Source organism: Rhinolophus sinicus, linkage group LG18 (genome assembly GCF_036562045.2).
Source record: "Rhinolophus sinicus isolate RSC01 linkage group LG18, ASM3656204v1, whole genome shotgun sequence".
NCBI classification, from domain to species: domain Eukaryota; kingdom Metazoa; phylum Chordata; class Mammalia; order Chiroptera; family Rhinolophidae; genus Rhinolophus; species Rhinolophus sinicus.
Window position 1 is genome coordinate 2836639 of NC_133767.1, and position 10361 is coordinate 2846999.

Consider the following 10361-nt stretch of genomic DNA (forward strand, 5'->3'; position numbering starts at 1 on the left):
AAGATGGGGGTTTTGAAGTGGAGAGGAAAGAAGTTAAGGGGCAGAGGTGGTCTACTCTCTTTCTCAGCCAACCAGCTGCCATGGTTCAACCAGCTGAACTGGTCAGGATTAAACATAAACTCTGATAAACAATGAGCATAAACAAAAAATCCAAAATTAATTGTTACCTGAAACTAGCAATGTACAGACACACACCAAAAAGCCTTTATGACCAGTTTGAGTTTATCCCAAGAAAATGAAAAAGGAGAAAAACCATTTCAATGAATACAGAAAAAGTGGTTAATGAATTTCAGCGCTCATTTACTTGGGAGGACAATCCATATTCCCCCAAAAAGTGAAATTTGAATAGAAGGGCATTTCCTTAATGTGATAAAGGGTATCTGTCAACCACTTATTTTGATATAAAAACATAAGAAACATTTAATGGTGAAACATTAGAGCCATTGCATTTAACTGGGAATAAGGCAATGTCACCACTCCTAGTTAATACTGTAGAAAAAGCCCTTGTCAGCCCATGGCAGACTAACTAAAATGCGAGTGCTTTGTCTGTCTCATTCATTACTGAATTCCAGACAGCTTAGAACAGGACTCAACATATTAGAGGGGTTCCTAGTTGTTAAGTGAGTGAGTGAAAAAGCTGTGGCTATGAAAATGATACAGCCATACCTCATTTCATTGCACTTCACTTTATTGTGTTTCATGGACATTGCATCTTTTACAGTTGAAGTTTGTGGCAACCCTGTATGGGGTGGGCTAGTTTATTGGCACCGTTTTTCCAACAGCATTTACTCGCTTTGTGTCTGTGTCACATTTTGATAATTCTCGCAATACTTCACATTGTCACTATTGTAATTTTGGGGGATGCTAGGAACTGCATCCACTTAAGACGGCGAACTTAATTGGTAAATGTTGTGTGCGTTCTGACTGCTCCGCCGACCGACTGTTCCTCCTCTGTCTCCCTTTCCTCGGGCCTCCCTGTTCCCCGACACACAACAACGCTGCAATCAGGACCATTAACAACCCTTCCATGGCCTCTGAGTGTTGGAGTGAGAGAAGAGTCACAGGGCTCTCACTTTGAAACAAAAGCTAGAAATGATTAAGCTCAGTGAGGAAGGCGTGTGGCAAGCCGAGATCCACCGAAAGCTAGGCCTCTGCCAATTAGCCGAGGTGTGAAAGCAAAGGGAACGTTCTGGAAGGAAATTAAAAGTGCTATTCCAGTGAACACATGAAAGATAAGAAAGCGAAACAGCCTTATTGCTGATGTGGAGAAAGTTTCAGAGGCCTGGGTGGAAGATCAAACCAACCACAACATTCCCTTAGCCAGAGCCTCACCCAGAGCAAGGCCCAAACTCTCTTCAGTTCTGTGAAGGCTGAGAGGGGAGGAAGCTGCAGAGGAAAAGTGTGAAGCTGGCAGAGCTTGGTCCGTGAGATGAAAGGAGAGAAGCTGTCTCTGTAACATCAATGTGAGAGGAAGCAGCCAGTTATCCAGAAGGTCCAGCTAAGAGAATTCATGAAGGCGGCTGCACTAAACCACAGATATTCAATGTAGGTGAAAACAATGAAGAATATTTATTGTTATATATAAGTAACTACTGTTTATTTTAAAATTCAAGTAATAGAAAAATACAAAGAAGGTGAAAAACCATTTCACATCTCACCATGAAGCAGTAATTGTGACTACACACATCATAAGATATTTATGCTTATTTACAGATGGAAGGAAGGTGGATAAGCTGATAAAAAAATGGATCGAGGATATTCATAGTATTTTAGGTAAAATGGTACTAAATTGCACTTTAACGGACAGAAACACAATCGAAGTGAAACTAAAGAATGTTCAAGCTCCAGGTCAGTACTTCTTCACCAGAAATGTCATTAGTTCCTAAAAGATCCCATGAAAGATATGGAAAAGCTTAAGTGACTGGACACATTTTTAAAACTACATTTTTCTGTTTAAATTGTATTGATCTGTACCGACTTGAGAGATTAAGCTGTTGACACATTCTGCTTCTATCTCCCTTCCTTAGCCCCTTGTCTTGTTAGTTATATTTTGAGGCAGGTTTTGAGGCCTGAGCCTTCTCTCCTGTAACCATAACTTCCTCAGTTACCAACCATCAGTTTAGGTCAGTGACTCCCAGCAGGGGCAATGTGGAAACACTTTGGGTGTCACACATTGGCGGGTGGGGGCGAGGGTGGGGGTGTCCGTGCTATTGGCATCCAGGATGGAGCTCAGGGATGCTGCTACACGTTTGCTATTAATAGAAATGCATTTTACCAGTTAAAATGTTCCCGTAGAGACAATGTTGTGTTAAGAGGTTTGGCTCAATTTCCTTGTATAATACAATTTTTTTTTCTCACTCTGCTAATCAGATTCCTAAGTTCAGTGAGTTCCTTGTACTTGTGTCCTGTTTTTCTTTGTGCCTCCGGGGTCCTGCAACACGGGTGCCCAGGAAGGTCTATTGAATATGCACGTTTCAACAGGAGCAAAAAAGTAGGATGGTTTGGAGAAACTGGCTTCTAATGGCATCGTATGAAGTGTGTGTCTTGCTGTTAATACTGGTCATGACCTCAGTACGTAGGACACTAACTAGCACATAGGCGCTTAATAAATACTCGCTGAGTGAATCAGTGAATATGAATGAGGAAATGAAATGATTCTTTGCAAGCACGGACTATGCCCGTTTGCAGACCAGCCTCTAAGTTTACACGCCGGCTCCTCTCGCAGGACACTTCTCCAGGGAAACCCCTCCTTCCAGTGGAAAGGGGAAGTGCCTGTCAATCCTCGCGAGGGGCGGGTCCGGCGCCTCCAGCCACCTCCCCACGCCCTGAGGCCCCGGCTTTAGGACCCGGCGCCGCGCGGAAAGAAGGTTGGAGGCGGGGCTCGGGGGGACCGTCGCGCACAAGTGACGTAACAGCCCGCGCCCGCAGGAGCGAGGACGCCGAGGGCCGTGGAGAAGCACGTTCCGCGCTCGGCGCTGCGCTGCCACGCACCATGGCGAGCCCGGTCCAGCAGCCTCTGCCGTCTGGCGGCGGTAAGCGCAAAGGCAAGGCTCAGTACGTGCCGGCCAAGCGGGCTCGGCGCTGCGACGGCGGCGCGCCCCGGCAGCTGGAGCCCGGGCTGCAGGGCATTCTCATCACCTGCAACATGAACGAGCGCAAGTGCGTGGAGGAAGCCTACAGCCTGCTCAACGAATACGGCGACGACTTGTTCGGGCCGGAAAAGGTCAGGGCCGCGGGGCGGGCGACCGGGCGGCTGGCCGTGAGGCCTGTGCGGGAGGCGGGGAGGCCGGCGGCCTTCTTACGCACGCGCGAGTTTTGTCGCCCGCGCGAGGGTGAGGGGGCGTGGCGTCGCCTTCGTCCCCGCCCCCTCGCGTCCTCTTCGTTGGCCGACCGCGGCCGGCTCTGGGGCTTGAGATGCTTACGCCGTGCGCTTCTCCCGTTGCTGATCCCGGTGGCTCCGTGAGTGATACGTTTGCCGCCTGCGGTCCGGGCGCTGTGTTTCTGAAGCTCTTTGCGGAACGTGTCCTTCTTAACGACAGCATCGTGAAGGGACGTTCACGAGGACATGGAGGGTTAAATAGGTGGTCCACGTTCACGAGGGCAAACTTCCTTCGTCCTCGTGGCTTTTTCCATGTTTTGCCACCATCTGAACCCCGTGGCTGTAATACTTTGTTTGTCCTAAGCAGCATCTCTGGAATAGTGGGTTTACTGTTACTGCTAGTTATTTCTGAAATGCACATAAAAACACATTTTAGAAGTAACAACTTCTGTACCAATACCACATTCAGTCTACGAAGTTGTCCCGTCACAGTTCGGGAATCATGACTGTGGTGCGGGAGATCCTGCTCGCTGCGCCATTTGTCGTCGGGGGCGGCCTGGCAGGCGGCCCCGTACGACAGTGACATTCTTGGCCCAGGATCTGGACTAATATGAGCATCCCAAGAATTAAATGGAGGAGGGTAGAGGGTAGAGGGCACGGTATTCAGTTGTGCTGAGCTAGATGAAAAAGAATGATAGTATTTTGTAAGGTTGGCCGAAAAGTTGCTTGTGTACATAAAGTACATCCTGGTACACAATAAAGCCTCCATAAATGTTGCCAGTTACTAATTAGTGCCTGGTTGGCAACACATTGGTGGGCAGAGAACTGGGCAACAATGCATGTCCTGTTGAGCAAGTTCTTGAGAAAGTTCTTGAATTATTTCTGTTCCCCGCTCCTCAGTAGAACAGGAGTAAGGGTTTTAATTCCAGAACTCTTTGGTCTAATCCCACCAAAGGGAAAGTGCCATATTAGGCCCAAAGATGTCTAGTGATGGGGAGTAAGGTCCCCCCTGAAATGATTTATCTGGTGAGCACATTTTCCTCTGTCTCAGGCTGTCAAGATGCTTTTGAAAACATTTTTCCGATTATGTGTACCCCAATCTGAGGGAACGCCCTTCTTCCTCCGCATTTTGGCGGGGGTGATGTCTGAGTCTCTTAATAAAAAGCTGTATTGGCGCTACGGAGCCATCAGCCACTGGGGGTTTCACACAAGTAGTTAGTTACAGTTTTGAACTTGCGCTGCTCCGGCATTTCTGCTCACTGGTTTTACGCACAGTTCCCAGACAAGGATCAGCAGCCCTCTGGGAGCGAGGGAGAAGACGATGACGTGGAGGCTGCCCTGAAGAAAGAAGTGGGCGACATTAAGGCATCTACGGAGATGAGGCTGAGAAGATTCCAGTCAGTGGAGAGTGGAGCGAATAACGTGGTCTTCATCAGGACCCTTGGCATAGGTATGTCTGACATACGCCTCGAGGTTATTGATCCTTCTCAGAATCCTGCCGACCAAACGGCTCCATGCTATGGCTCAGTTCATCAGTTGATGACGCCCTCCTTACACTGTGTTAGCGCCAGGCAGATGGACAGGGGGAATGGGGTGGTGGACGTAGCACTGGCTCAGGAGTGGAAACTGGGCTTTGCCACTTTCCTTGCATGTAACTTTTGGTAAAACAAGAGTACATGTTCTGTGTAAAAGGAGCAGCTGCTACTCAGCTACAGCCAGTTTGCAATGGCTTCAGGCTTTGGAGGATGTCGTTCTGGTAGGGCCAGACCTTCTGGTTTTTCAAAAGAAGTTGGAAACCTGGAGAGATTTCTAGATTTTTAAATGCACTTAGCTAATTTAAAAGTATGTATGTAACCAGGATGTGGCCTGAAGACTTGTGCAGTTAATTCATGGTCCTGGAGCTTCTCCATGGGGTGAGACCTAGACTTCTGTCCAGACTTAGCTAATGGATAAAGTACACCTTTGTAAGTGACTTGGAGGTTTTGTTGTAGTTTTGTGAAAGTGTCTGTCTACTGTTTGATGTTTGTTGCTTTGATAGTACCTGTTCTTTATGACAACAATGTGGTTTTGTTGTTGGATATATCAGATGTCACAAAAATCTGAACTCCAATGTCATCATGAACGGTTTTTGGTGAAAGCAGTGATAATCCTGAAGAGTTAAAATATTAGATACAGTATTAATCCATAGTAGGTGCTGAAGAAATATTAGTGAGAAAATATGCTTGACTAGACGTGTTTAAAATCCATTATGATAATTTCTTCTACTCTACTGTCAGGTTATGTCACTGCTAACGAAAATTCATTTTAGAGAGTTTGAAGAGTCTTTAAAATGTCAGAGCTTATATTCTTATTTGTTGTGTACTTTTTTTTTTTCTTTTAGAACCTGAGAAATTGGTGCACCATATTCTCCAGGATATGTACAAAACCAAGAAGAAGAAGACTCGGGTTATTCTACGGATGTTACCCATCTCAGGCACATGCAAAGCTTTCTTAGAAGATATGAAAAAATATGCAGAGACTTTTTTGGAACCCTGGTTTAAAGCTCCAAATAAAGGGACATTTCAGATTGTATACAAATCTCGAAATAACAGCCACATGAATAGAGAGGAGGTTATCAAGGAATTGGCAGGTGTGTTTCACTTAGTGATTTTACGTTGGTGTGCAGTGGTAAATACTTGTTTTTAAGAATTTTTAAAAAAAGATTTAAGTCTTATATTTTGAGTGTAGAGCAAGTGTATTAAGTGTCCTTAAAATAATACCAACCTAACTGATTTCAATTTGTTGGATATGAGATTTTCTGGTAGTTAGGTATTAAGTCCTTTCCAGATCAAGATTGAAATTTTTTTTGGAAAATAAAGTGCTCGTTTTAAATGTCTCAGGATTTCATGTGCATTTATATTTTGAAAGTTTAGGAAATTTGATTGAGGTCTGTGTAGAAGAGTGGACTTGTATGTATTTTGCTTTAATGAGTCGAAAGAGAAGTAGAGGAAGGATTGTTTTTGTATCCATCAAGCTTCTCAATTTCCTTCTCAGCCTGTGTTTCCCTATTGTTTTGTTACAGGAATAGTCGGAAGCCTTAATTCGGAAAACAAAGTGGATCTCACCAATCCGCAGTACACAGTGGTGGTAGAAATCATTAAAGCCGTCTGCTGCCTGAGTGTTGTGAAAGATTACACGTTGTTCAGAAAATACAACCTCCAGGAGGTGGTGAAGACTGCTAAGGAGCCGCCACAGGCTCACCCAGAGCAGGCAGCGCAGGCACGAGATGGGAAGGAAGCCAAACTGGCGTCTGCCAATGGGTCGAACCAAGATGACCCAACAGAAGGAAAAAGTAACGAGCAGGTGGAACCGGAGACTAGTGTAGAGCTGGGGCCGACCCAGCCAGCATCCGAGACACCGGAGGTGAAGGAGGGGGCAGCTACCCCTGAACTTGCAGGTCAAGTCACAGAAGGATCTGAGTCCAATGAAAATGACCTCTCATAGGAACAAAAATCATTTGGTGTTGGAGGTGAGTTTCTCCACGGGGATTCTGTGAGAGGTTGCTGGGATTCCATATAAAATGACGACTGAAAATACTGGTTTTGAACTTTTTGTGCTGCATAGTAGCTGTGCTCATAGTGGCTGGGCAGCCCTGTGAACAGGTTTGTTGGAGACCCTTCCAGCCCCGCCTGGCAGTGTACAGTAGGCCCACACTGCATCTGGTTGAGCCAGCGGGAGCTGTGGCTAGTTGGTGAACATTTACACGGGGGGTGGGGGGGGGTGGGGTATGCCGTCAGCCTCTCCTCGTGACAGCCTTCCCCAGCCTCTCCTCCTGCACTGCCAACTGATGGATGGGCGCGAGCGAGCTCTGCAAAATGTAAACTCAGAGGGAAATTTTCACTTTAAGGAAGGGATTTTTGTGTATCAACTCAGTTGTCCCCTGCCACTTTGTTGTCAGCATTGCAAAAACATGGGTCACATAGGTTAGAGGTAAATTGTTTTGTGAAGTTTTCGTACTTTTTGTCATTTCTTGTTTAGCTGTTAGGCCCATTTTTATATTTCATTAACGTTTGCTCGTTACAAACAAATCTGACGGTCCAGTGCTGCGATTTTTGAAGGTAAGGTGTGAGACAGAAGGGGACCATGCGAGGCGTAGAACCACAGACATTTCTGATAAGGTTGGTGATGGAGAATTACAGTCTTCGAGTTACTGAGTGTATCAGTACAACAAGGGACACAAAACTTGTTTCTTTATAGTGAAAGCTATTTCGCAGTGGTTTTGTAGGGCCTCATAACCCAGGTGGTCCAGTTGCACTGTACATCGTCTGGAATGCAGTTTACAAACTTGGCATTTGCTGCAGTGGTGGGAACTATAAATCATAGCCATTTCATCAGTAAAAATGTTGATTGTTTTCAAGTGGCTTTTGAAATATCAAAACAGTAAAGCTTTTGTTCAAAAGGTCACATTCAGAGAGAAGGTTTAGGAAGCAAATTATCAGCAGAACTTACTGTAGAAAAGAAAATTTCATGTAGTTGGTAAGATTCATAATACCAACATTAAAATGCGTAGTGCAGGCAGTACAAGAAATTGAAGACTTCACTCCCGTTTAATAAACTGACTTGTGCCACATGGTGCTAAGGAAGTTTTGTGTAATTAACTGAAAAGCAGCAGCAGCTTCTCTCTCTGGGTTGACAAGTCGACAGATTTCATGAATGTTTGACATACTGTAGCATTTGCGAGATTTGTCCGTGATAGAATTCAAGAAAAGCTTCCTGCTACTAGGAGCCTCCCCAAACAAAGGCCAATATAAATTTCATGGGTCTTCATGTCTGAAAACCAAAGGTCTGTCATCTGTACTCCCGGTGCCCCATCAGGGGTTGGCTTCATGAGAAATGTTGCCTCATTTTCATAAAAGAAAATCCCGATGTTGCTGTTATAGCGCACTGCTTTCTTCACAGAGGTGCTGATCATGAAAGACACTTCTGGATGACGTGAAGAAAGTTCTGGATAATGCTACAAAAATGCTTAACCTTACGAAAGACGTGTTCATGCAAGAATATTTTTTAAAAACACCAAAACCAAAACCTGAACAAAGAGCACACAATTCTACATACAGAAACCCCCGTGGCTTATCAGAGGAAGAATTCTCAATGGGGTATTTGCGTTGAAGGGGGAATTGCCAGAGTACTTACAAGAAAACATCCAGACTTTGCTGGATGCTCTGATGATGAAGAATTATCTACAGAAACTAGTTACCTAGCACACGTTTTTCATTGGGTGAACAATGAATGAGTTTTTGCACATCCTGGGGAAAACGTTTTTTTCTTAAAAGTGACAAGAGTCTCAGATCAAAAAGAAATGGATGGACTCTTTGAAACAATCGCGTTGCCCAAGGAACTCATGAAATGTTTCAACAGCCACTTGGGCTTGAGAATGAAGAATGATGGTAACCAGTCTCAAGCCACTAAAACTCTCCTTGGAAAACTGCAAAACCCAAAGAAATAGCATTTCCCCTTCTTTTTCCAACGCATTTGTATTACTGGGAGAGGAAATCCCTTCCCTCAGAACGAACGGAGTCCTCTGACAGTTCTGGATTTCTGGGAATAAGTATCCTTCAGTGTAGTCCACACGCTCCCCTTCCATGAGGCCTTCCTTAGTTCGAAAATTGTTTCAAGGGTTCCTCTCCTGCAGAACTACTGAAAGAAGCTGGAAGAGCAAAGGGGGTTGCAAAAGGTCTAGGTTGAGAATATTAAGGGGCTGCAAAATTCGCTTTTGGAGATGGGTTTATTCTTTAATTTTGAAAAGTTTGCTAATATTAAATGTGAAGTCTTCCCACACGAATGGCTCTGTTTGTTTAATGGCTGGTGAATGTGGGCATATATTTTTTCCTCCCAGCTCGGAGTCCCGCTTGGCAAACCAGACTGGAAAGATTTGGGGGGGACAAAGAATAGACAGAGTTGCTAATTCGGGTGAGGTTGGCGCTTCCATACACCTTTCCATGTTTAGAGTGTTAACTCTCAGTAGGCTGAAGTCATCTTGAAAGGATTGTGGGAGCATTGTAAGTATCATTCGGCGGAACAGAGGACAGGATTTGGGTGCCTTCGGACTTTCCAAGACAAAGATTATGTTTATTTCTCCAGTTCAAGACTCCACGACTCTGGGAATAAAATTGGCCGTATGCTTACAGAACCTACAGCGCTAGACCTGGGTTCCTTTTACTTTGTAAAAGCTGCTACTGTACAGAAAGTCTGGGTTTAGTAGTTTGTTTTACTCCCCTTTTGTATTTATTGCTCTTTGGCAAGCGCTCATTCTGCCCTAGTTCTAAGGTACCGTATTCTGTTGGAAACTGAATCATTCAGTGAAAGATTTGTTTTCGGGTTTACCAGCTGTTTGTTTTCACTGACATTTGAGTATGTTTTGTTTGTATGTTTGTTTGTTTTTTATAAATGACAAGATTCCAGATTCCATGGTTAGAATTGAATGCTTTTTTTTTCTTTTTAATTTTTTAGTTTGAAAAATTATGCCTGTTTTAAAAAGTCCACCTCAGCGTTCTGGTTCAATAAGCTTGTTTTGCTTTATGAAAAAGCACACTTTATTTTTTATTTAAAAGTGTGTTAAACTTGGTATTTTAAAACCTGTCTGTCTAAGGTGAACCATGATTTCTAAATGGTATTTTTATGTGTATTTTGCTTTCGTATGGTCAAATAATTGAGCTTGTTTTTCATAGTTCCTGATTGTTTTCAGAAAAATCAAAATAAATTTGTTCCATAAAGATTGGTGTCCTGTACTTTTTCTTTCTGCCTCTTAGTAAATCTCTCAATTTATAATAAATATATATATATTAAAAGATGTTTATGTCAGATTATGTTCAATAAAAGTCATTACGTTGCCCTAAAAAGTAAAGATCAAAAACATGTAATTGCTCTTGAGTAATTACTCTTACGTGATCCAAGCTTTAGGTATTTTACAGTGAATTTATTTCAAAATGTGTTAAAGTAAATATAATAATTAAATTCACTTACTGGCTTTTGAATTATTTATGGCCCTCATTTTAACATTATT

The 10361-nt window shown here is 43.7% G+C and overlaps 2 protein-coding genes across 6 annotated transcripts in view; both read left to right on the forward strand.

Moving 5' to 3' along the window:
- Window positions 1–2185, forward strand: part of ERI2 (ERI1 exoribonuclease family member 2) — a 30488-nt gene extending 28303 nt beyond the window's left edge. For both annotated transcript variants that reach the window (XM_074323115.1, XM_019751610.2), the window contains one exon: window positions 1714–2185. The gene's annotated coding sequence lies outside the window, so the exon portion shown is untranslated. The remainder of the gene's footprint in view (window positions 1–1713) is intronic.
- A 352-nt stretch (window positions 2186–2537) lies between these two features.
- The window catches only part of THUMPD1 (THUMP domain 1 NAT10 acetyltransferase adaptor), a 99607-nt gene continuing 91783 nt past the window's right edge, over window positions 2538–10361 (forward strand). For 2 of the 4 annotated variants that reach the window (XR_012493224.1, XR_002139152.2), the window contains exons 1-4: window positions 2538–3223; window positions 4595–4769; window positions 5700–5948; window positions 6381–6827. Coding sequence is in view for 2 of the 4 variants with exons in the window: in XM_019751624.2 (XP_019607183.2) it covers window positions 2675–3223; window positions 4595–4769; window positions 5700–5948; window positions 6381–6802 (1395 nt within the window). In the remaining 2 variants the exon portion in view is untranslated. Of the gene's footprint in view, window positions 3224–4594; window positions 4770–5699; window positions 5949–6380; window positions 10072–10361 lie in introns of those variants that run through there. The other 2 variants (XM_019751624.2, XM_019751623.2) reach the window with 2 other exon arrangements.